At 42.4% G+C, this 24,636-nt stretch overlaps 4 protein-coding genes across 14 annotated transcripts in view; 2 read left to right on the forward strand and 2 right to left on the reverse strand.

Moving 5' to 3' along the window:
• AFF4 (AF4/FMR2 family member 4) overlaps nt 1–7,608 on the forward strand; it is a 90,690-nt gene extending 83,082 nt beyond the window's left edge. For both annotated transcript variants that reach the window (XM_033181244.1, XM_033181243.1), the window contains one exon: nt 1,790–7,608. In XM_033181244.1, coding sequence (XP_033037135.1) covers nt 1,790–1,917 — 128 coding nt within the window. In that variant the 3' untranslated portion in view covers nt 1,918–7,608. The remainder of the gene's footprint in view (nt 1–1,789) is intronic.
• A 255-nt stretch (nt 7,609–7,863) lies between these two features.
• Nucleotides 7,864–9,600, reverse strand: LEAP2 (liver enriched antimicrobial peptide 2). The gene is made up of 3 exons (XM_033181246.1): nt 9,220–9,600; nt 8,893–9,032; nt 7,864–8,576 (listed from the first exon to the last, which is right to left on the reverse strand). Exons 1-3 carry the CDS (start codon nt 9,274–9,276, stop codon nt 8,540–8,542), a joined length of 234 nt encoding a protein of 77 aa, XP_033037137.1. The 5' UTR covers nt 9,277–9,600; the 3' UTR covers nt 7,864–8,539.
• Nucleotides 9,601–15,880: 6,280 nt separating this feature from the next.
• On the reverse strand, nt 15,881–17,016 carry LOC117065879 (cytochrome b-c1 complex subunit 8). 4 transcript variants are annotated; one of them, XM_033181256.1, is made up of 3 exons: nt 16,879–17,016; nt 16,531–16,697; nt 15,881–16,080 (listed from the first exon to the last, which is right to left on the reverse strand). In XM_033181256.1, exons 2-3 carry the CDS (start codon nt 16,682–16,684, stop codon nt 15,986–15,988), a joined length of 249 nt encoding a protein of 82 aa, XP_033037147.1. In that variant the 5' UTR covers nt 16,685–16,697; nt 16,879–17,016; the 3' UTR covers nt 15,881–15,985. The 4 variants fall into 4 exon arrangements, with proteins under 4 accessions (XP_033037147.1, XP_033037146.1, XP_033037149.1 ...); XM_033181255.1 differs by having other exon boundaries at nt 16,875–16,989; XM_033181258.1 differs by having other exon boundaries at nt 16,871–16,980.
• Nucleotides 16,964–22,371, forward strand: GDF9 (growth differentiation factor 9). Of its 7 annotated transcripts, none has more exons than XM_033181252.1 (4): nt 16,964–17,052; nt 18,064–18,099; nt 19,153–19,396; nt 21,001–22,371. In XM_033181252.1, the coding sequence occupies exons 3-4, from the start codon at nt 19,264–19,266 to the stop codon at nt 21,969–21,971; spliced, it is 1,104 nt and encodes a 367-aa protein (XP_033037143.1). In that variant the 5' UTR covers nt 16,964–17,052; nt 18,064–18,099; nt 19,153–19,263; the 3' UTR covers nt 21,972–22,371. The 7 variants fall into 7 exon arrangements, with proteins under 7 accessions (XP_033037143.1, XP_033037144.1, XP_033037139.1 ...); XM_033181253.1 differs by having other exon boundaries at nt 17,016–17,052; nt 19,220–19,396; XM_033181248.1 differs by lacking the exon at nt 16,964–17,052 and adding an exon at nt 17,518–17,681.
• Nucleotides 22,372–24,636: the final 2,265 nt, after the last annotated feature.

Here is a 24,636-nt window from a genome sequence, read left to right on the forward strand (position 1 = left end):
GTCTCGAACTGCTGACTTTGTGATCTGTCCACCTTGGCCTTCCAAAGTGCTGGAATTATAGGTGTGAGCGACTGCGTCCGGCCAGAATTCTTAACATTCTTTAAAATTAGGTTGTTTGAGGCTTTGCCCCTTAAAAGTTTATTATTTCCCAAACCAAAGACATTGAGAATTATAAAGTCTTTGAAGACCTTAGTGGAAAGTACTGTACAACCACCATTTTATTTAGTAGATGTTATTAGCAAATATTTGCATGCAGCTTCTCTTCCTTTGCAGAGAAACACTGCATTAGCCAATCAAGTGTCATTTTGTCACAGAGTATATTTAAATACAGTATGAACAGGTAATCAGATGAAAATGAAAGATTCCTATCCCTAAAGAGAGGTTATGGTGAGAGAAAGGTAAAAGTGGAATCCCAACTTTTTTTTTTTTTTTTTTTTTGAGACAGGGTTTACTCTGTCACCCAGGCTGTGGCACAGTCACAGCTCACTGCAGCCTCTACCTCTTGGGTGGGCTCAGGTGATCCTCCTGCCTCAGCCTCCTCAGTAGCTGGGACTACAGATGCGTGCCACCACACCCAGCTAATTTTTCTACTTTTTGTAGAGATAAGGTCTTATTACGTTGCTCAGGCTAGGAATCCCAACATTCAACATAAAGCTGTATTTATTTTTTTTTTTTTTTTTTTTTTTTTTTTTTGAGACGGAGTCTCGCAGTCGCCCAGGCTGGAGTGCAGTGGCCGGATCTCAGCTCACTGCAAGCTCCGCCTCCCGGGTTTACGCCATTCTCCTGCCTCAGCCTCCCGAGTAGCTGGGACTACAGGCGCCCGCCAACTCGCCCGGCTAGTTTTTTCTATTTTTTAGTAGAGACGGGGTTTCGCCGTCTTAGCCAGGATGGTCTCGATCTCCTGACCTCGCGATCCACCCGTCTCGGCCTCCCAAAGTGCTGGGATTACAGGCTTGAGCCACCGCGCCCGGCCAAAGCTGTATTTATAAAAACATAATTTGTGGCTGGGCATGGTGGCTCACACCTTGTAATCCCAGCACTTTGGGAAGCCATAGCGAGTGGATCACCAAAGGTCAGGAGTTCGAGACCAGCCTGGCCAACATGGTGAGACCCCCCCGCCGTCTCTACTTAAAAAAAAAAAACACACCGAAAAACCTTTTTTGTATTTTGTATTTGGCAGAGGCAGGAGAGTCGCTTGAACCCAGGAGACTGGGGCTGCAGTGAGCCGAGATCACACCACAGCACTCCAGCCTGGGCGACAGGGAGACTGTGTCTAAAAATAAATGAAAATAAATAAAAACATGAGATTTAGTTATCAGTTGGTTCATGGCATATGATTGTAGCTGAAAGTTTGATACAATCTTAAGTATCTAACCTCACAGAGGCTGTTACAGGAAACCCGCAAAAAACATCCTCCTTTTTGTATCACTTGCTTCTTATACAAAAGCACAAAATGTTTTGAGTAATCAGTAGCACATTATGGCACTAAGTCTTCATTTTAATAATATTTACTACGTAATAGCAATTTATCATTTCCATTCATGGAATCCTGCTTATACATAACACTTAATTTCTGACGATACATTCTGTTTAAAATGTTGCATGACTTAGGGAACAAACATAACTTGAGAGACTGTGGAATGATTTGCTCTAAAACATGGACAGTAAAGCATTTTAGTGTAGAAGGAGGTATTTTTTGAGTTTATGAATGCTGTTTTATAATCTCATAATTTTAAAGCAGTGATTCAAAAGAGTATATATCATTTAATGAATATTTTTGGTTTTCTAGAATTCTTTGCTGAACTGGATAAAGTAATGGGCCCTCTCATCTTTAATGCAAGCATCATGACAGATCTAGTTCGTTATACCCGGCAGGGACTGCACTGGCTTCGCCAGGATGCCAAGTTGGTATCTTGAACTGAACACATTCTCGTTGCCTCTGATTTTCTCCACAACACTGTGTCACATCATGAAGGAAAACTGCCATAACATACCACCTAGTCGACACTAAGAATGAGGAATAGTTTTCTCCTCGTTGGTTCATGTGTTGTTGTTTTTGATAACCCAAAGCCATCATGTCAGTTGGCCCCTTTAATATTTCCAATGTGAACAGTTATTTAAATGCTTTTAATTCTGCAGCACATTGATAAGATGGTTTCCATGAGCTATGATAAGATTGAAATTCCAGTTGCAATTCATAGCTAATGAATTGAAATTTTATTTATTTTAATTTTTTTAAGTTCCCAGATTGGGGCTAGTTTAAGACTTAGTTATTTCTGCCTATAAATTTACTCTGTTGAATATTTAGCATAAATTTAATGTAGACATTTTTATTTATATACTTCGGGAGCTTTATTACCTAATATCTTTTTGTGGTAGCTGTTCTAAGAGTAAGAATTGGTTCATCTAAAATAAGGACATATTCTTTCTACACCTACTACCTGACCTGATATTTGAAATCTTAACTCCAATTTTATTATTGTGGAATTTACAGTTACTATTAAGGATATTCTCCTACACATGAAAAAATCACTTAAATATGAGAAAATGACATTCTACATGTATGTACTATGAAATGTGTCTGATTTGGTATGCATTATTTCAAAAACTGTGAATGTGTGTTAATAACACTACAGCAATCACACGGTGACTATAACTTGCATTTAATGCATTACAAAAGAGGGAGGGCAAACTTTCTAGAAGAAGCATTTTGTGTTGAAGGGTTTCATAAAAGGACAATCCTGAACGTTACGGATTTTATTAAAACCATATGTTATTTTTTGTTGCTAATCATTTGACACTTAATCGAAACAGAATAAGTTACTGTGGAAAAAAGGATGATCCAACTCCTGAGGATTGCTGCCTATGTGTCTTTAATTGATTATCTTTGACGGTTAGAGTTATTTTTCAGATTTTTTCCCCCTCATACTGGATTGTGATGCTCTGATATGAGCATGCAGTGACTGATACAGAAACAGGCTGGAGCTTTGGTGTGTGCTTTTGCTATACAACTTACAGTTCTAATGCCTGATGTAGAGATAATGAATTTCTCCTTTTTAAACCTATCTTGTGTTTACTGCTTTTGTATTATGAAGGCCCTCTTCAATGATGTGTGTTTCTGATGGAATCAGAAAATTTCACACTAGAAAAGTGTACCTAACTTGATTCAGTGTGAGCTCTCGGGACAGGGAGGGGAGCCAAGGGTAGAGCTTAAGAAGCTGGCTCTGTAAGAGTTGTATATCAAAGTACCTTTTGCTGCAAGGTGCATGTAGAAGTCTAAGGTAAGAAATGTACCCTCTATACTTTATTTTTCATGCCCCTATCATGTTTGGTGTGCCTTAAATCTTACCTTTAAATGAAGACTCTATGGATTGTTTACAATTGAAGTTTTACACTAGGACCAGATCGTCCATACATGATTGGTCTTCTACAATAATAATGTTAAATTCTCTTTCGTTTTAAATCTTTCTTTAGGGTCCTATAAAGATTAGTTCTTTCAGAAAAGCTATTGCTTTGGTACATGACTTAGTCTAACTAATTGGGTAGTGCTGCTTTGAAAAATAGTTTGTCCCTCTCCCCATTCCAGAAATGAATCCATCCAGTCAGAAAAAAAGATTATACTACTATTTGTAGATGATTGCTAAGGCTTGAAATAGGAAAGGGGAACAAAGGCATAGAAAAGTTTCAAGTCCAGTAGTGCAGTGAATCCTTTGTGTTTGAGTCTTTTTTACACTTATTTCTGAAGTTAGTGAACTTCCATTGTCCTTGTGGCCTCATATTTATAGAGCTTCTTAACTGTTTTGTACTTCAGATTGTTTTTAGATATCATTGAAAATTGAGATGTACAAATTATGTTGAATTTAACCAGTTTCCCTTGGAGAAATTGCCTCTGATATCTTTCTAACTTAATCTTAGTGTGTTCTAGGAACAGTTTTCCATAAGAGGACAACTTCTCAATGATCATGATAGTTATTTAGTAAGAAATAATAGTTGTTAATCAAGTACATGTATGTCTTGTCATTCTCTGATTTCTCTGACTCAGATTCCTTAATTTGCAGTGATGTCTTAGAAATGGAAAGAATATCCTCTGGGCTTTCAGACTTTTAGCAACAACAGCCAATGGGATACCTCTACGTTCTAGTGTGTTCTAGTCTCTTGTATGTCCTGAAAGGCAGCAGGAGCATTTCTGGGGTCACACTGATGTTTTGTTAAAGCAGAGTTTCCTGCATGGTTTATGGTGCTGCTCTAATATTTTCTCTTTAAAACTGTGTCAATTTTTGGAGAATGAATTTTTCAACCTTTTCATTGTGGAAGGTTTTTTCCACAAGGTAGTAATGGGCAGTGGATCAAAATCCTATCGTAAATCAAAATCCTATCGAATTTTCAATGTCATAGTGTATGGAAATACTACTCCCTTTCCTTCACGTCTGTCTTCTTAGATGTTCTGTCTTTGTCATCATCTGCTCCAGCACATACTTTGGACTCCTTTACAGGTGACCTTCCTCCCTCCCTCCTCAATAGGTGTCCTCAGTGTTTTCTAACCATTTAAAACTGAATTTGACAAGTAGCTAAAAACTTAATCTGAGACTTGTACTGAATATATGGTTAATTATAGAAACAACAACTATTTTAACAATTACTCTGTTGACTGCTCTTTATGACTACACTTGTATGCCAGGAGGCAGCAGCCTATACACCATTAGACTCTTTACAAGCAACCAACGAACCAATTGCAGTGGATGCAGTCGTCACAGTCCTCTTGCCTGGGCTGGACTGGGCTGGGCTGTGGGGAGTATTCCCCTTCAGGGGAGTTTCCACAGCTCAGCCCAGGCTCCAGTCTGGCTAGAGAGCATCCAGCCCATTCCTTGCTTCAGTGCTACCTTTTTCTGGGCAAGTAGCCAAGAAGTGACTTTATACGCAGTGAGTACTTCAGATAAACTTACAGCTATAGCTGCCGAAGAGTGGAGAAGGTTGACCATCATTGATCTAATTCTCTAATGTAAAAGCAATGGAGAGCAGTGTGTGCGTGAGCCCACAGTCACCTGTGTTTCTGGGAGCTCTCACAGTGGCGGATTCATAGGCACTTGGGCTGCACTTTGAATGACACACTTGTGGCTTTATTAGATTCACTAGTTTTTTAAAAATTGTTGTTTGTTTCTTTTCATTAAAGGTTTAATCAGACAGATCAGACAGCATCATTTTGTATTTAACGACAGAAACGTTGGTACATTTTTTTCATGAATGAGCTTGCATTCTGAAGCAAGAGCCTACAAAAGGCACCTGTTATAAATGAAAGTTCTGGCTCTGGAGGCCAGTACTCTGTGGAGTGTCAGAGCAGCCAGTGATTGTTCCAGTCAGTGATGCTTAGTTATATAGAGGAGGGGTATACTGTGCACTCTTCTAGGTGTAAGGGTATGCAACTTTGGATCTTAAAATTATGTACACATACACACTTTATATATATGTATGTATGTATGAAAACATGAAATTAGTTTGTCAAAAATGTGTGTGTTTAGTATTTTAGCTTAGTGCAACTATTTCCACATTATTTATTAAATTGATCTAAGACACTTTCTTGTTGACACCTTGAATATTAATGTTCATGGGTGCAATGTGTATTCCTTTAGATTGTTAAAGCTTAATTACTATGATTTGTAGTAAATTAACTTTTAAAATGTATTTGAGCCCTTCTGTAGTGTCGTAGGGCTCTTACAGGGTGGGAAAGATTTTAATTTTCCAGTTGCTAATTGAACAGTATGGCCTCATTATAAATTTTGATTTATAGGAGTTTGTGTCTGGGTCCCAGGAACATCTACTGGGGGTGACTGTTAGGCAGCTTGTGATGATGTTTTTTAAAAAACCTAAGTAACTTGGGGAGCCAGAGCATTTCAAACCCATATAGACAACTATCATATCTGTATATCCCCTAATACATGGAACATAAATTTCATTTCAGCTTTATGCATTAATGTATTGAAGAGGCAGGCTTTTTTTCCAGTAATAATACTGTACATCTAAGGTTGCTATTCAGTAAAATTAATAGAAGAGATAATTATTGAATGCCTTGGAATATGTAGTGACAAGAGGCCAAATTTTTCATGTTTGTGAGCACGTCTTTCAGGTACTCACTAATGGAGAAATTCACTTTAGACCTCTAGACCCCAAAACCAAGTTAGCAAGTGACAAAAAGTAAATTATTAATAGTTTGTAAAGTGGATGCTGGTCTTACAAAGCTCCTATTCACATGAACCCTATGGTTAATTAGAACTTGCTGTCTCCAGAAAAAGGAATGGAAAGAATAACTGTGTATCTTTTCATGTAATTTGGTCACAGAATAAGGTATTCAAGTTAAGTCTAATCTAAGTCTTAGAGATCTTTAAGTACCCTAAAATAGCAGCCTAAGTAGTCATCATGTAAAGAAGTTGACTTTCAGGAATGTCAGCATTGACCTCTCCTTGCTGCTGTTACTCAGCTAACCATAACTTGCCATTCTTAAAAATAAAAAAGCTCCCACCCAGAAATTCTAGTAATACTCAGTTTTGACCTCTTAACTGCTTCCATGTGGGATTTCTTTTCAGCTTTTAACCATTGGAATTTTCTACCTGGTATGTTCCTCTCTGGAAAATATCAATTTGGAAATGCTGCCTTTCAAATCAATGCCATGATTTTCCATATTGTTGAGTTTCTTGTTGCTGTTCCAGAAGTGTCCCCATTTTACAACTTTATGCACACACCTGGCAAATCATTAACATGAGCATTCAACAGTACTGGGATGGGTGGGGTGGGGGGTGGGGGGGCTCACCAACAGAACTGGCCAGCTGACATTGCCTGAAAAGGCACCACCTTTGAGGGCCAGTTGTGGTGTTGGTAAGCACAGTTATGAAAATTTCTATCTAGCCTCCGTTTTGAATGGTTTTAAGAAATTTTGTATATGGAGGATGGAAATGCTTATATATTTATTGAAAATCCTTTTATTTGAAATTAAAATTATTTGGTAAATAATTGTTTGATATTTGGGGAGGGTTTTGGAGGGGAGGTAATGTCACTGATAAATTAAAAGCCTGTTGATTTTGCAGAAAGGTACTGTTAGTGACTGATAGGATGCCTTTGTTTTGTACATGAACCAAATCTTTGTTTTACGTTTCTTTTATCCAAAATATTTAGGCATCTGACATTTTCAACCAGAATTTCAATTATATACTGTGATTTTTATTTGTTGCAATACATTAAAATTTCAGAGGTACTTTGGGGCTCAAAAGCTAGGATTTCTAAGTCAGTATGTGCATTTCACATGATAAAGCTGTTAATGGTGAGCAAAGTATTATATACTAACTAGATTTTTCCACATCTGTATAGTATATTATATGTATTTTGTGGTATTGAGAGTATAGAAAGTTTAGAGTGTCAAACATGCGTTTAATGTGTATTTTTAAACAAATTTATGGCAATTAAAATATTTGGAGACAAGGGTATCACATTTCAATTTGTAAAGATCTTTTTAACTTTACTGTGTCATTAAGATGCTTTGTACAATGCCAAACCATAGCTGGAGAAACTAAGTTTAATAAATATCAAATAGATTTTCTGTATTAAAGTTAATGAACACTGTGCTCTTCGTATTTCTTCAACTGAGCCCTTTCCATGCAATTCTTGTTTTGTGTCTTAAGGTCCATTACTACTCTTTAAAAGTCTATTCCTGCCAGCTGAGGTTTCATTTTCTGATTACAGAAATTCTAAACTTGCTGGCCATGGGTCCTTGTGCATATGTCAAAATTCACCTTGTCCCAACATAAATCTCTTTTGGTGCTTTTGGTGGCTTGGGCTTTTATTGCTTTATTAAACTAGATCTTTCTTTCTGTTCTACCTTATGTTCAGGCGGTCATAGACAAACCTGGGTGCTTCATTAGATGGCAAGTGCCAAGCTTGACCATCTATTTTTTTTTTTTTTTTTTTTTTTTTTTTGAGACAGAGTCTCTCTCTCACCCAGGCTGGAGTGCAGTGGCATGATCTCGGCTCACTGCAGCCTCCGCCTCCCAGGTTCAAGTGATTCTCCTGCCTCAGCCTCCCAAGCTTGACCACCTTTGACACCTCCCTGAAGAGTTATGGAATGAAGGGATCCACAACTTAGGAACTTGCTGAAGTTGATTACGGAGCTGTTGATTATGTAGCTCTCACCACACCTTCCAGATTGAGAAGTTAACACATTATTGGGCAATGCTGGTTTTTTCTTTAGTATACAAAGTGAATCCTTCTTTCCCTCAAAAGCTTGAATTCCAAACTGCTAAAATTTCAATTTGAGACATTTAATAGTATCCATAGAAAAATAAACTCTAAGTTGACAAGTTTAGTTATACTTATCCATATATCAACATTCTAAGAAGAAATGGAGACCAATTTAAAGCATACATCTGCCTTTAAATATTAAAAATACAAGATTGCTTCACTTGTGTGTCTCCAGCCAAAATGCAGTTAATCAATATTCCATAGAACGGAGCATTGCCAGAGGTGACTGCTGTCCTTTCTTCCCCTGGTATGTACATCATTCCTGCGCCACACTTAAGGAACAGCGTCTTTTTCTAGGGGAAAAGAAAGGGTAGTTTAAGACTGGGTCTAGGAATGACCAGGGCCACCTATGCTGCATTTCCTTCCTCTTCGCTTGATCTATCCAATTCAGGAAAGACTGAAGAATGGAAAGGCACCACTCTTTCATGGTACCCACATGGAGCTGTTCTTGGCTTCTAACTCCTAAGGGATTTTCCATGGAGCTCCCAGTCTCAGCCTAGAACTCCTCCATCCCAGCTTTATTCTTAGGTTCATGTGTCCCCTCGTCACTCCTCTGCCCAGCTTTCCAGGGCTCTCTGGCCCAACCCTGCTCCCAGATTCGTGGAGTACCTGCATAGCCTTGTGATACACTCAGAATCATCCCGGCAGGAGGCTCCAATGGGCCTGAGGGAAACCCCTCTCCAAAATGGGGTCATTCTCCGTGGCCTTCTCTTTGCTGAACTCACTTCTGGTATTGGGGAGCCATCTATCTGTAGGGCGAAGACATTCATATATGGAAGTGTTGACACCCTGCCGCACACCTTGGAAGAATGATCATTCCCCAGATGCTGTAGACACAGAGGAATCATTCCTCAGGACTGAATCTAGCTTTCAAGTTCCACCACCACTATCATCTCCACACTCCACACATACACATATGTATCCTTCCCTCCTTACCTGGCTCAACAGGAAGAGGAAGATCATGAGGACTGCACAAAGTTTGAGGTGCCACATCTTGACAGAGGGAGGATGTTGGAGCCTGAAAGCCAGGGACAGTTCCTACTTCCTTTTATAGACTGACATCGACTCTTACATTGTTACCAGGTGAGAGGGGGGCAAAGTTTGTATTTGTAATCAGAATCAATTTAATAAGTTAATATCTACCAGAGGAGTGTGCTCAAGGGCTGCCTTTCAGGCACGTTGTATTTACTGATCCCTCATCTGGACTTTGAGTGATTGTGTTGCTGGCATGGACCCTGTTGCCCATTTTACCACAAGTCAGCACTGCCCTTCCTTCCCTTTAAAAGCCACGTGAAACCATTGAGGGAGGTCAAGCAACTAGCCACATTGCTATTCCAAAATAGCTCAGTGAGATCACTCCCATAGAATTCCAATAATGAAGTCTTCAGAAATAATGTTGACCCCTTTGGGCCTTGTCTAGGAAAGCAGCACTGATCTATTATGTACAGGCAATTGGTTAAGGCCCTTATCTCCTTTCTGTGGAAGGATGCTTCAGCAAGGTCTACAGTTCCCCAGATCCTCCACTTGCTTAGATGGACTATCGCCCTAATCTGCACCAGTTCATCTCACTAGTAAAATGAAGACCCAGCTGTGGAAAGTTCCAAGTCTGGCCTCCTGCCCTCTCAGGGGAATGGCTGGATGTGAGACTGACTTGGACCACAGGTGATGAATAATTATAGGTTTCTTTTTGTCTTTAAGCACATGCAGATGAGGAGGTAACAAGATCTCCTAAATCAGAGGGATAGCTTGTGTAGTGACTGTATTAAGCGCCTTGAATTACGGGCTTTCTACCCAGTAGTTGAGTGGGGCCTTTCCTTCCTCAGGGCAGCAGGCATAAGGATGAGATATCTCCAAAGCCCAAAGTATCCATCAGTTTAAGTAGGAACTGCTGCAGATTTCTTTCTTTCTTTTTTTTTTTTTTTGAGACGGACTCTTGCACTGTCGCCCAGGCTGGAGTGCAGTGATGGGATCTCGGCTCACTGCAAGCTCTGCCTCCCGGATTGACCCCATTCTCCTGCCTCAGCCTCCCGAGTAGCTGGGACTACAGGTGCCTGCCACGACGCCAGGCTGATTTTTTGTATTTTTAGTAGAGACGGGCTTTCACCGTGTTAGCCAGGATGGTCTTGATCGCCTGACCTCATGATCCGCCTGCCTCAGCCTCCCAAAGTGGTGGGATTACAAGCGTGAGCCACCGCGCCCAGCCCACTGCTGCAGATTTCTAGACCAAGTGAGGACATGTATCTAAACCATGAGTAGTTATGGGTATTAGTGAAATGATGTGGGCATTTTAAGTTTGAGGGGAAAGGTGTGAATTCAGAGTAAGGAGATTCATTGAACTTTAGATGTTCCTATGACCTGGGAGGATAATAAGCTTAAGACAAATACAACAAATTCTTTCTGCCAGGCATCACACTGAAAACGTGGCTAATACCTCTTCCCAAGGGCCGTCTCATCTTCACAGGTTGGGTATTTGGATAAGAACCTGCTTGTTTCTTTACCCCAGAAAAAGTGGAGGAGATACACAACAGCTGAAGGTAGAAAAGGATGGCCACTGACTGGCTTCTTGCCAAGGGAGAAGCAGATGGTTTGATGGACCTCAGAACTGGAATTGGGCAGGATGTGACCACAGATCTGACTGTCCTGGTTCTAGTCCTCTCAGAATCATGGAGCTAGGCCTTGAGGGGGATGCCACTGCATGCACTTTAGGAACACTGAGAAGAGACCTATATACCAACTAACCAGTTGAGACTAGTTATCTGCTCCCTCCCTTCACCCCTGAGCTTGGATACTGGATGATCCCAGACGGGGCCTAACTGGGAACTTTTGTTGGGAGGGGAAGTGGCTATGTGGTGACCTAGTGAGCATTGGGTAAGAACACAAATGTGATTAGATAAGCAAAGGACTGAACAACGTGATGTCCTAGAGCCAGTTGGGTCTGTGGCCTCAGTGCCAGCCTCCCCTTTACCAGTCTAGAGTGACGCGCCAAATGGGATTTGGAAACTGTTCATCCAAAAGATGAATAATTCTCCACTCCTCCATTTCTGCTTTCCTGTACTTCTAGCAGGATCAAACTAGCCTGTTGTGTTAATTTGTAAAGCCGATAACACAGTCAAGGAAAGAAAGCTTGAAGCCCTTGCCCCTCTGTGTAGGGGGAAAGGACCATTCATCTTCATGAGTGTGACAACACTGCAGAGGACTTTGGTTCAAGCTTCTATGTTGTATGCCACCCTCTCCCCAAAAGAAAAAATCCATTAGTCACTGTTGAAGGAACCACTGTTGGGGAAGGGGAAAGTATTTTAACATATGTCTATGTGAACTCTAGTTGTTTTAGTTAAGTGTGGCACAAAAATCAAACTCAAAGCAACATCCAGGCAGCACTTAGCTGAATTGACAGCATTTGTCCACAGATATCCCACATTTGAGAGACTGGGAAGGCCTCTTCTTGAAATTAAAAAAAAAAAAAATTCACGGACTCTACAATCAAGTACTTTGCTCAGTGAGTATACACGTAACTACATGCTCCTTATCCAATAGAAAGACCTAAGTAGCCTTTAACAGTTTCAGCCATAAGAAGATAGAATGCTTGACTGGTAAGCAGTAGCCTGGGGTCTACAGAGTGCAACTGCCAATAGGCTGGCCCTTCCCCTCTTTGGGCTTTAGTCTCCTATTCTGTCACTTTGGGGGTTCAAATGATTAATTTACAAGAAGAAAATGAGACTGAAGCAGATTTGATAGCCGAGAGCTTGGTAACTCTGGATACAACTCTCAGAGATTTTATGCTTCTGAGGCAAATGCTTAGGATGAAATGGGAGAAAGAGGGTATAGCTACATGAGCAGCTGTTTGAAACACATTCCAGGTCGATCACTGGGAGTTGGCAGTAATTGGAAACCTTTTGCTGTCCCTAAGCAGAAGGTGCCTAATAAAAGAGGAAAGACTCTGAAATGGAAAAACTTTACCAGGTAAAATTTCAACAAAAGGTCAAAGTGTATTTGCTTTTTTGCTAGCTGGAACTGGCACAGACTTCTGGGCCTACCCTAGGCCTGCATTTTGAGGACTGCTTGCAAACTAAAAGAGCAAGGGTGTTCCTTTCACCAGACTCTGCAGCCCATAGATTAAAAACGCTTGTGGGGGCAGGAGCATTTGGAGAAAGAAAGGTTAAATGGAGCAAGTGGTTATGCCAGAGTAGCAGGTAAGGGATCCATACCCAGGATTGGAGGCTCCAGATGGGTTACCAGCACTGAAACCCACAGCAGTTGTCCATCCTTAAAAGGCTTTACTCAGGTCCTCCTCTGAGGACTTACGCAAATAGAATGTCCCCTAAAATGATCCCAGATCATGTATTGGAGCACTGAGCGACTAAAACTCACCACATTCCACACACCCACCACCTCAGCACTTCTGCCACACAGGTGAGATCCATTCCTCCAAGCTTAGAGAGGGAAGCCCTTTGATGAGACACAGGCTTAAAGCAGACTAATTTCATCCAAAGCAGAAGCTCCGCACATCACAGGGCTTACGGCACAGTCATCTCAGTAGAGCACTCCTGGAATAAAAAGAATAGGCTCAATGCCTGGTTTGGGCTGAGAAAATGGGTTTCGATCTTTTGAGCTGGTCTCTCCAAAGAAGTCAAAGAACCAGGGAGAAATAGTCTAAGTGTAGAAAAAGGCGAGCAAGATGGGAGAGGGTGGCCATCTACCCGGCAGCTTGGGGCGAACACCAGAGGCAGAAAGACATGAACGGCCTCTCAAAGCAGTGGTCCTCCCCTGGGCTGTGAACTTCTTGAAACTATGCACGGTAAGGATGGGTCCACAGTTTTCATCATTCTCAAAGAAGTCTATGACCCAAATACGTTGCAAGACCTGGGAATAAATCTGGACAGAGAAAAATGGGAAAACTGGCCTGTCTTTTGGGGGTGGGGTAGAAGAGTTCCTCAGTTGCCCTATGTTAAACCCATACCATCTTGACAGACACTTGTCACTCATTTCACCATCATCACAGCCCAAGAACTTTATTTTTATTTTATTTTATTTTTTTGAGACGGAGTCTTGCTCTGTCGCCCAGGCTGGAGTGCAGTGGCCGGATCTCAGCTCACTGCAAGCTCCGCCTCCCGGGTTCACGCTATTCTCCTGCCTCAGCCTCCGGAGTAGCTGGGACTACAGGTGCCCGCCACCTCGCCCGGCTAGTTTTTTTGTATTTTTTAGTAGAGACGGGGTTTCACCGTGTTAGCCAGGATGGTCTCGATCTCCTGACCTCGTGATCCGCCCGTCTCGGCCTCCCAGAGTGCTGGGATTACAGGCTTGAGCCACCGTGCCCGGCCGCAAGAACTTTGTATTTCCATGTTATGGGTGTGAAGCTTAAGGCTCATGAAGGTAGGTTTCTTCCCTGTATCACATAATGAGGAAGTGACGGGCTAAGAGGACAAGCCCAAGATTGTTAAGACTCAGCCTTCTCCCCATATCCTGCCTCACAATGGAGTTCATCTTTTAGGTTTTGTTTTGAAGTCTCGCTCTGTCACCCAGGCTGGAGTGCAGTGGCACAATCTCTGCTCACTGCAACCTCCACCTCCCAGGTTCAAGTGATTCTGCCTCAGCCTCCTGAGTAGCTGGGATTATAGGTGTGTGCCACCATGCTGAATTAATTTTTATATTTTTAGTAGAGACGGGGTTTCACCATGTTGGCCAGGCTGGTCTCAAACTCCTGACCTCAAGTGATCCAGCCACTTCAGCCTCCCAAAGTGCTGGGATTATAGGCGTGAGCCACCGCATCCAGCCATGTTTTGAAGTATCTTAACTTTTGATTCTTAACAGGCAATAGCAGTATTTAGGATAATAAAGATACAGTCTGGCCGGGCACAGTGGCTCACGCCTGTAATCCCAACACTTTGGGAGGCCGAGGCAGGTGGATCACGAGGTCAAGAGATCAAGACCATCCTGGCCAACATGGTGAAACGTCGTCTCTGCTAAAAAAAAAAAAAAACAAAAATACAAATATTAGCTGGGTGTGTTGGTGTGTGCCTGTAGTCCCAGCTACTTGGGAGGCTAAGGCAGGACAATCACTTGAGCCCGGGAGGCGGAGGTTGCAGTGAGCTGAGATCACACCACTGCACTCCAGCCTGGCGACAGAGCAAGACTCCATCTCAAAAAAAAAAAAGAAAAAAAAAAAAAACAGTCTGAGCCAGAATCAAAGTTGCTGCTAGCAGGAAGAGTTTCTAAAAACGGATCTCAGATTCCATGTCATGTATGGTACTGACTGAGCTATGACAACTCATCATATTCCACATACCCGCTACCACAAGTGAGATCCATGCCCTGAAGCTTAGAGAAGCCTCTCTAAGAAACTAGAGGCATAAAACTGCCAACCACACCTACCCCCACCATCTGCCAGTGGGCGAAGGGAAAATGGTACCTTTAATACCAAAAAGATAATTTAAAGGCTTTAGATCAGGTGTAAACCTTTTTTCATAAAGGGACAGAGTAAATATTTGAGGCTTTATGAACCACATACGGTTGAAAACATTGTTGGCTTCCTGGCATAGAAACAGAAAACTGCTGTGGAGGCCAAGAGATCACCTCCTCCGTTTTATAGCTTATATCCCTTCAGGCTAAGGCCCGCCTTAGGAGGAAAGGCAGTAGAGCAAGCTTGTCCAACCGCAGTCCTGGCAGCAAGCGGCCCAGGATGGCTTTGAATCCCACCCAACAAAAATTTGTAAACTTTCTGAAAATGCTGGGTTTTTTTGCAATTTTTTTTAAGATTATCAGCTATTGTTGTGTTAGTGTATTTTGTGTGTGGCCCAGCGAAGCCAAAAGATTGGACACCCCTGCAGTAGAGCATAGCTTTAAGAGCATCACTTGAGTGCAAGACTCCACCATTCACTGCTGTATAATTTCTGGCAAATTACTTAATCTCTCTGTGCCTGTTTCCTCATCTGCCAGATGAGGATACATTAAAGGTGCTTGTGAGGTTTAACAGTTCATTTGTGTAGCTAAGAAGAGTATTTGAGGCCTGGAGTGCCATGGCTCATGCCTGTAATCCCAGCACCTTGAGAGGCTGAGGTGGGCAGATCACCTGAGGTCAGGAATTCCAGACCAGCCTGGCCAACATGGTGAAACCCTGTCTCTACAAAAAATACAAAAAATTAGCCGGGTGTGGTGTCTTGCACCTGTAATCCCAGCTACTCTAGAGTGTGGGGCAGGAGAATCATTTGAACCCAGGGGGCAGAGATGGCAGTGAGCCAAGATTGCACCACTGCACTCCAGCCTGGGTGACAGAGCAAGACTCCATCTCAACAAATAAAAAATAAAAGTGTACCTGACACATACTAATTACAATATAGTTACTAGACTTTATTGTTGTTATGGGAGCAGAGGGCCAAGAACCAGCACTCCCCATAGTCCATGTCACCCACAAATGGTTAGCTGCAGGAGTAGCTGCAGCTACTTTCTTGTAGATTATGGAACAAAGGGCGAGCCCTCCTCTTTCACCAAAACCCAAGACCAGGCAAAACGTCAAGACTCATGCTGAGGAGGGGCGCTTCATTAACTTGAATATTTAGTGGTCACACAGGATTCTACTCACAAAAATGTAAAATCACAACAGTGCAGACCATAGGAAGTTTATTGTGTCTTTGAGACACTACAATGCAGACTCCTCTTCCAGAAAAAGGTCTTTCAGAGACAGGGAACCGTCATCCGGATGCGTTGCTCATTTGTCATTTTCATAGGCAGCTGGATTCTTCCTCTTGGATTTCTCGAACTCTTCAGTCCCCCATGTGTAGATAAGATAAAACACTACAAATTCTTTAAAAATTAAGAGAGTAAACAGAGCACATATATAAGACATATAGAAGAAAAAAAAAGGTCTCAGTCCTGTTGTATTCTTTAAAGTATACACTTAAGTAGTTCTTAGCATATCCAAGGCCGTGCAACTATCATCACTATCTGCTGCACGTTTAATTCAAAGCATTTCACCACTGGTAAGAACTCGATAAAGATGACCTCAGAGGAACACGCTGGAATCATCCGAGTGACCTTGGGCCAGTCATTTCAGTTCTGTAATTTAGTTTTCCCCGTGTAAGATGGGGAGGATAATATGACCAGCTTAAGGGCGGTCAGGAATATTCAACGAGAAAGGTGTGTACGGCAAGTTACAGAGCGCCTGCCCGGCCGCCAGCGCTCAGAGCGGAGACGCAGGGACTGCTGCTGCTGCTGGGGTTCAGCCTCCCGCTCCCACAGGCCCAGGGCACTCACGCGGCACCACGCGAAAGAAAGACTCCCGAACGCGGCGCAGCATGTTAGGGATTCCTTTACTGAAGACGTGCGGGACGGCACGCTGCTCGAAAGGTGACAAGCTGTAGGTGATCACATGCCGCATCCGCGTCAGATTCCCAAACTCGCGGCCCATCGTGGCGACGGCCCTGCAGGACCGAGGGCGGACAGGCGCTTGGCTCGCTTTCGCAAAGCGCCGCAGTCCCCGCGGCGGACCACCCCAACCCCAGACTCCTGCCTCTGGACTCCTTATCCTACCCCAGCCCAGCGGGGCGCCCGTGGCCTCCCAGGGTCCACCAACACTGCACAACCAGCCTCTTACTCACGCACAGGTGTTAGCTCGCCCTCCGCAGTCACCGAGCCGGTTGACTCTTTCGTCACTTCCGGAAAGGTTGGAAGCCGCGCTTGGAGGTCGTGAGGTAACTTCCGGGAGATGCCATTTTCCTGCTGTCTCTAAGGGATGATGCGTTTGTCCCAGAAAGAAGTGGCCTGACTGGGTGACCCGTAGGTGGGCGGTGCCTTGGAGGCCCCGCCGGGGCCGGTGGGGTGGAGCCTAGCGGAGGACGTCGGGGATTGAACTGACTTTGGGGGACAGTGGACAGGCGGAGGCGCTCACACTTCTCAGCTCTCGGCCTTTCTGTGGAATCCCAGTCAGGAAGCGGCCGAATGCGGGAGGCGGGTGAGGGAGCAACGAGGTGACGAGCAAGGGGCCTGCCGACCTCGGGGGCCGCGCTGGCCAGGAGCTTGGGACCTGCGAGTTCTCCCAGCTGTGGACAGCGCCTCTGAGCCCCGAGACCGGACCGCCCCACAGCAAAGGAGCACGAGGTTTTATTTGGCCTTGGCCAGTAACTCAAAGGGGGCTCTGTTATTTTCAAGCCATCAGCGACCCCAGCACCACAATCAGGGACACACATCTAAGGCTTCTCTTGGTAACCTCTGTTTTAGAGTCCACTGGCAGGCTGTAAACGTTCCCAAGAGATAATACAAACGTTTCCTCAAATTCAGCCACAAAAATAATCAAATAATCGTCAACTGATGAATGCTGAACCGCCTCCCAGATGGTTTGCGTGGGATGGGGGGTATCACGATGCCCCAGATCTTTCCTCTCCCCACGTGAGAAGCAAGGAAGTCCGGTGAGAGGCCTTACTGTGTTTTCTCTGAAGTGCATTCTGCTTGACGATGCTGTTGTCCTGTACAGCTTGCCATGAGGCATCTGTCAGTGTTGTTAATGAAATTGCTGGCCATATTTAATCTAGGACTAAGCTCTCATTCAGCAGTTGGGTGTGTTTTATAACACAGCTTACGGCCCACGGAGGCTCGGGAGGCAGTCAACTCGTATTTTGCAGACATACCTTAGTTTTCTCATATAGGTACTGCACAAACTGGCTTTGTATCTTGTACTATGTGGGTTGACTTTCTTCCAGCCTAGTCTTCTTCGGGGTGGCGCTGGATATCCCCTCATTTCAGCTTCTCATGGTGCTCCTTTGCCTCATTTTTTAAAACCATAATGTCTAGCCTGGTCTCAGCTCCAAGGCAAGAACAGAATTACAGGTAAGGACAGAAATATTGTAGCGAATTCTATGACCATTTGGGTGAATAATAATAATAAAAAACATTCATTTATTTTATAGCATCTGCAAACATCTGAAAACCTTTCAATCAAAATATGTATAGATGAGTGTGCAGACCACAGTAGGGACATCAAGTTGTTATATTTAAAAATAAATCAAGGTTAAAGGCGATGTCCTCTTTTAAGAACATTGCAAATAAGATTCCAGTACTCCGAGTACATATTCTGTACCCAACCACCTGGGAGGACTGAGAAACCTAACGGTTTTCTGCTCTCTGGAACTTCTATGCCAGTTGTGACTTTCTCACCCCTCAAATTAACATGCAGCGAATAATTACATATTGTAAACACCTGGAAGTGCAAGAGGCCGTGAAGATAAATTGAGAGGAAGAGTAAACCTAATACCATAAGTTGCATACCAACAGATCTGAATATCATCATGAATAATTGGCTAGCTTTTCCACATGCCTCAGAAGTTTCGGCAGGCACCTTGCAAACATCTTAATCCAAATTTCTTAAAAAATGAGAGATTTTATTTAAGATCATTCCTCAATTTATCTTAGACTTTCAGCTACATAGCTAGTCCGGTAGTATACCAATAACAGGTTTTAAGAAATGCCAGGGGAAAAAGAGAGGAAAGCTGAATAACCAAATAAATCTGTATCTAATGAACTAATTGGGGAAATAAGGTGTTATCAGCTGCTCGATATAGAGCTGATAAAAATCATCTTCAGCTAGGCATACTTGAGGCCTGATTACAGAAGCGACCCTAGTCCACCCACACACCTGAAATTTATTTAAGAGACCAAGCTAGGCTCTTCCTGGCTTTTAGGAAGAGGACTGGCATGGAGAAATATGTTCCTCACTAGTTCTCCCAGGCCATGGCGCTTCCCAACAAATTTCTCCTTTGGTTTTACTGCTTTGCCTGGCTGTGTTTTCCTGTTAGCCTTGGTTCTCGGGCTTCTGGGGGAGATGCTCAGATTGCTGCTAGTGCTGAGTTGGAATCTGGGGCTACACCTTGGTCTTTGCTGCAGCCTATAGATGAGAGAGACAGAGCTGGCCTCCTTCCCCGGCTTTTCAGAGTTCTATCTGTTGGGCGAGGTGGGGCACCTAGGCTGCAACCAGACTCCAGAGCTTTGCACTACATGAAGAAGCTCTATAAGACATACGCTACCAAGGAAGGGATTCCTAAATCCAATAGAAGTCACCTCTACAACACTGTTCGGCTCTTCACCCCCTGTACCCAGCACAAGCAGGTTCCTGGAGACCAGGTAACAGGTATGTAAGAGCAGATTGGTTAATTGGGTGGAGGGAAGATGATAGACACTTCTGCATTTCAATTACAGAAAAGAGCTGAGCCTAGTTCCTTGAATTGCATTTTATTTTGCATAAAACTCAATATCCAATTGAAACAAATTTGGGACTTGAGCTTATTGTTTCTTCCTAATGCTCTCATTGGTTAAGGTGGGCTAATATGATGGAATTTTAAAGCAACACCAGAGACTTACTGGCTTTCAGGGCTGAGGGGAAGTGCTGCTAGAGAATGTTAGCATCTCTTTCTAGTCCACCAAGCTTTTGGCCCAGGAATGGGCCTTAAACTTCTCTTACAGCTATTGGTGTGAAATGTTAAATAGGGTGTTTTTCTCGTTTGTTACTTTCTGTGAGAGAAAAGCTTAAAGTTCCCATTTGGAAGAGTCAATCCTTACAAGAACAAAGTGTCAGTCCACAGTTTGACTCAGCAGTTGGGTGTGGTGCTTTAAAAAATTATAACGTAGTGAAACCCCGTCTCTACTAAAAATACAAAAATACAAAAATTGGCTGGGCGTGGTGGCGCGTGCCTGTAGTCCTAGCTACTCGGGAGGCTGAGGCAGGAGAATCGCTTGAACCAGGGAGGCGGAGGTTGCAGTTAGCTGAGATTGCACCATTGCACTCCAGCCTGGTGACAGAGTGAGGCTCCATCTTAAAAATAAATAAATAAATAAATAATTCTATCTACTAGCTCTTGATTTAAAATCATTCTAACTCAACAGGGTAGTTGTGTCTGCTTAAAACCCTTTCTCCTTCCTTAATATCATATTTTAATGCAGTGGTTTTAGAGCATCCGTTTTTCCTCTCAAGTGTTCTAAATTAACTAGGACAATTACATTGTTTTAAATTGACTTTCTTCACTAGGGCTTAGAATGTCATCTTAATAAGTCTGGTAAGTGTTTTTATTATGGTTTTCCCTCTAGAGACTGTCCAAGAGAAAAATACTACTTTCCTTATCAACTGCTTCTGTGTTTGGAGCAAATTGCTCAGAATGAAGCTTCAGGCTGAGCACAGTGGCTCATGCCTGTGATCCCAGCACTTTAGGAGGTTGAGGTGAGAGGATCGCCTGAGCTCAGAAGTTCGAGACCAGCCTGGGCAATATAGCGAGACCTTGTCTCTACAAAAACAAAAAATTAGCTGGGCGTGGTGGCTCATGCCTGTAGTCCCAGCTACCTGGGAGGCTAAGGTGAGAGAATCAGTTGGTCCTGGGAGATTGAGGCTGCAGTGAGCCATGATGGTGCCACTGCATGCCAGCCTGGGTAACAGTGAGACCCTATCTCAAAAAAAAAAAAAAAAAGAAACTTCAGAATGTAGTGCTTCCCTGTTACTTTAATTCACCATCAAATCTGACTTTCTGGAGATAAAATGTCCAGTATGGTTGCTGGGAATTAGTAATGGTACCAATTGCCTTCCTTTTCTGTATTAACTGCCATTTTTTTTTTTTTTTTGAGGCTTGAGAAAGTGGGGGAAAAGAGAAGGGAGAAAGCATATTACGAAGTACTATTTCTTTGACTTGACTACCTGTTATGTTGACTCATATTCAAGCACTACTGGTAGATTATTTTTCTTCTTAGGAATCCTTCCATCAGTGGACCTGTTATTTAACCTGGATCGCATTACTACCGTTGAACACTTATTCAAGTCAGTCTTGTTGTACACTATCAACAACTCAGTTTCTTTTTCCTCTGCTGTCAAATGTGTGTGCAACCTAATGATAAAGGAGCCAAAGTCTCCTAGCAAGACTCTCCGCAGAGCTCCGTACTCATTAACCTTTAACTCACAGTTTGAATTTGGAAAGAAACCCAAATGGATTGAGATTGATGTCACCAGCCTCCTTCAACCTTTAGTGGCCTCCAACAAGAGAAGTATTCATATGTCTATAAATTTTACATGCATGAAAGACCAGCTGGAGCATCCTTCAGCACAGAATGGTTTGTTTAACATGACTATTCTGGTGCCCCCCTCACTGATCTTATATTTGAATGACACAAGTGCTCAGGCTTATCACAGGTGGTATTCCCTTTACTATAAAAGGAGGCCTTCCCAGGGTCCTGACCAGGAGAGAAGTCTGTCTGCCTATCCTGTGGGAGAAGATGCTGCTGAGGATGGGAGATCTTCCCATCACCGACACCGCAGAGGTCAGGAAACGGTCAGTTCTGAATTGAAGAAGCCCTTGGTCCCAGCTTCCTTCAATCTGAGTGAATACTTCAAACAGTTTCTTTTTCCACAAAATGAGTGTGAGCTCCATGACTTTAGACTTAGCTTTAGTCAGCTGAAGTGGGACAACTGGATTGTGGCTCCACACAGGTACAACCCTCGATACTGTAAAGGGGACTGTCCAAGGGCAGTTGGACATCGGTATGGCTCTCCAGTTCACACCATGGTACAGAACATCATCTATGAGAAGCTGGACTCCTCAGTGCCAAGACCGTCATGTGTACCTGCCAAATACAGCCCCTTGAGTGTTTTGACCATTGAGCCCGATGGCTCAATTGCCTATAAAGAGTATGAAGATATGATAGCTACAAAGTGCACCTGTCGTTAAATGGTCCTCTTAAAACCTTGAGCCTATTTGGCAAAGTAACTACTGTGTGCCTATGTGTGCCTTCAAGAGAAAGCTTTATATATTAAGTGTCTAAATGCAGCATATGTTGTGTAAAGAGGAACCTGTGTGGATTAGTACCTTCTATGGCATCTATCAGGATAAAGGGATAACATCAATTGCTGCTACAGAGCCTTTTTTTATTTCCAAATTTAAATGAAATATAATTATTGTGGAGAACTTTACATTTTTTTCCTTGAGTGATTTCTTTCTTTTCATAGGAGTCTTATTCTTGATAGAGAAACATCCTTAATTAGCTTACATCCTGGATGGACTTGCAGCTATAAATTGGCAATTCACATTGCTGTAGTCTTAATGGAAGAATAAATTTCTGTCAATGGCATAAATTTTGTACGTGTTTCATTAAAGATTGCTTTTAAGTGATCATTTGGGGGAGAGAGGAAGTGTCTAAAAGCTGGCCAGAGCTCGACTTTTGATTCTTTTTCAGGGTGAAAGGGAGGCTAATGTCACCGAAATTCTTAAGAAGTTGAGACTCACTAGGACTAGAGAGTAGGCAGTATAACCCATTTCTGTTGCTTTAGTGTGATTGGTGAACAGTATACTAATTCTCCTTGTTAACTAGCATATATAAATCAATCGAGTCACATAGAGCAATATAACATTTGCCCCACTCATGTAAAGGAAATTGCGTTGCATGTTTTTCCAAGAAAACCTGTGTATAAGACTTTGTAAGTATATTTTTTTATTTATATATTTAAAACCTCTGACCTTATGAAAGGAAGCCAGGGAAGGTTTTTTGGTTTGGTTTGGTTTTTGCTGATTTGCTTAGCTCCCTCCACTCCACCCCCACAGGTTTTTTTTCCAGCTCAATTTAGAACTGTTCCTACTAAGCTTGGAGTAGTGACTGGTTATGTTACTGACTGGGTCTTGTGTGGATGCTAGCGCTTTTATGTAGGTTTTCAGTGTATCTATTTGGAGAGAGCCCTGGAGGCACAGAGGTAGGGTTGATATTGTGATTTTGTGTTTTGAGTTTCTAAAACCTTGATGTATAAATGAAAAGTAACTCCTAGGTGTAATAAGTACTTTTCATTCTTGTCAATGATCTTTTTTGGGTGCTATTTTTAGCTTCATTAAATATTCACATACCATATGATTTACCCATTTAAAGTGTACATTGGTTTTAGTATATTAAAAACATGGGACACCATCACCATCGTCAATTTTAGAACATGTTCATCACCTAAAAAAGAAACCCTATACACTTCAGCTATTACTCCCCTGTTTCCCGTCCTGCTCCACTCCCAGCCCTAAGCAACTATGAACTTGTTCATAGGTTTCTGATTCAGGACTTTCATATGAATGGAATCATGCAATAGACTGGCTCCTTTCACTTAGCATGTTTTCAAGGTTCATCTGTGTTGTAGCATGTATCAGTACTTTTTTCTAGTGACTGTATTTTATTATATGGCTATGCCAAATTTTGTTTATCCATTTGTGGGTGGACATTTGAGCTGTTTCCATTTTTTAGCTCTTAAAAATAATGCTGATAAAATTCATGTAGAAGTTTTATTTCTTTGGGGTACATACCTAAGAGTGGAATTGCTAGGTCATATGGTAACTCTACATTTAGTCATTTGAGGAACTGCTAGACTGTTTTGCAAACCAGCTGTACCATTTTACATTCCCACTAGCAGTGCTTGAGGGTTCTGATTTCTCAGCATCCTTTCAACACTCATCTGACTTTTGGGGGATGTTTTTATTTTTATTTTCTATGGGTATGTAATAGTTGTACATATTTATAGGGTACATGTGATATTTTGGTATAAGCATACACTGTGTAATGAACTTATTCTAGCTATCAAAGTGAGTGTGAAATGGTATCTCATTGTGGTTTTGATTTGCATTCTCTTGATAACTAGTGATATTGAGCATCTCTTCATTTGCTTATTAGCCATTTGTATATCTTTTTTAAAGAATGTCTATTAAGGCTGGGTGTGGTGGCTTGTGCCTGTAATCCCAGCACTTTGGGAGGCCGAGGTGGGCAGATCATGAGGACTGGAGTTCGAGACCATTCTGGCCAACATGGTGAAACACCATCTCTACTAAAAAAAAAAAAAATGATCTGGACATGGTGGCACGTGCCTGTAGTCCCAGCTACTTGGGTGGCTGAGACAGGTGAATCACCTGAACCCGGGAGGCAGAGGTTGCAGTGAGCCCAGATTGCACCATTGCACTCCAGCCTGGCAACAGAGCGAGACTCTGTCTCATAAAAAGAAAAAAAAAAGTTTATTAAGATCATTTGCCCATTTTCTAATTGTTATATGTTTACTGAGTTTTAAGAGTTATATATTCTAGATATAAGTTTCTTACACATTTTCAAGTATTTTCTGATTCTGTGGGTTGCCTTTTTGTTATTTTATTGTAAAATATATATAACAACATTTTAGTATCTTAACTTTTTTTTTTTTTTTTTTTTTTTTTTTTGAGACTGAGTCTCTCTCTGTTGCCCAGGCTGGAGTGCATGGCACGATCTCGGCTCACTGCAAGCTCTGCCTCCCGGATTCACACCATCCTCCTGCCTCAGCCTCCCAAGTAGCTGGGACTACAGGCGCCCGCCACTACACCCGGCTTATTTTTTGTATTTTTA

This window comes from Trachypithecus francoisi, unplaced genomic scaffold, assembly GCF_009764315.1.
Source record: "Trachypithecus francoisi isolate TF-2019V2 unplaced genomic scaffold, Tfra_2.0 Lachesis_group2, whole genome shotgun sequence".
NCBI classification, from domain to species: Eukaryota; Metazoa; Chordata; class Mammalia; order Primates; family Cercopithecidae; genus Trachypithecus; species Trachypithecus francoisi.

Bases quoted from the DNA above. Each gene is read 5' to 3' on its own strand.
- LEAP2 (XM_033181246.1), bottom strand. From the start codon at position 9,276: ATGTGGCACCTCAAACTTTGTGCAGTCCTCATGATCTTCCTCTTCCTG. The intron at 9,033-9,219 runs GTAAGGAGGGAA...TTCGCCCTACAG, and splicing joins TCCTCTTCCTGTTGAGCCAG to ATAGATGGCTCCCCAATACC. The intron at 8,577-8,892 runs GTACTCCACGAA...CTTTTCCCCTAG, and splicing joins TGTATCACAAGGCTATGCAG to AAAAAGACGCTGTTCCTTAA.
- LOC117065879 (XM_033181256.1), bottom strand. From the start codon at position 16,684: ATGGGCCGCGAGTTTGGGAATCTGACGCGGATGCGGCATGTGATCACC. The intron at 16,081-16,530 runs GTGAGTGCCCTG...TAATTTTTAAAG, and splicing joins TTTCTTTCGCGTGGTGCCGC to AATTTGTAGTGTTTTATCTT.
- GDF9 (XM_033181247.1), top strand. From the start codon at position 19,000: ATGGCGCTTCCCAACAAATTTCTCCTTTGGTTTTACTGCTTTGCCTGG. The intron at 19,397-21,000 runs GTATGTAAGAGC...TTTTCTTCTTAG, and splicing joins TCCTGGAGACCAGGTAACAG to GAATCCTTCCATCAGTGGAC.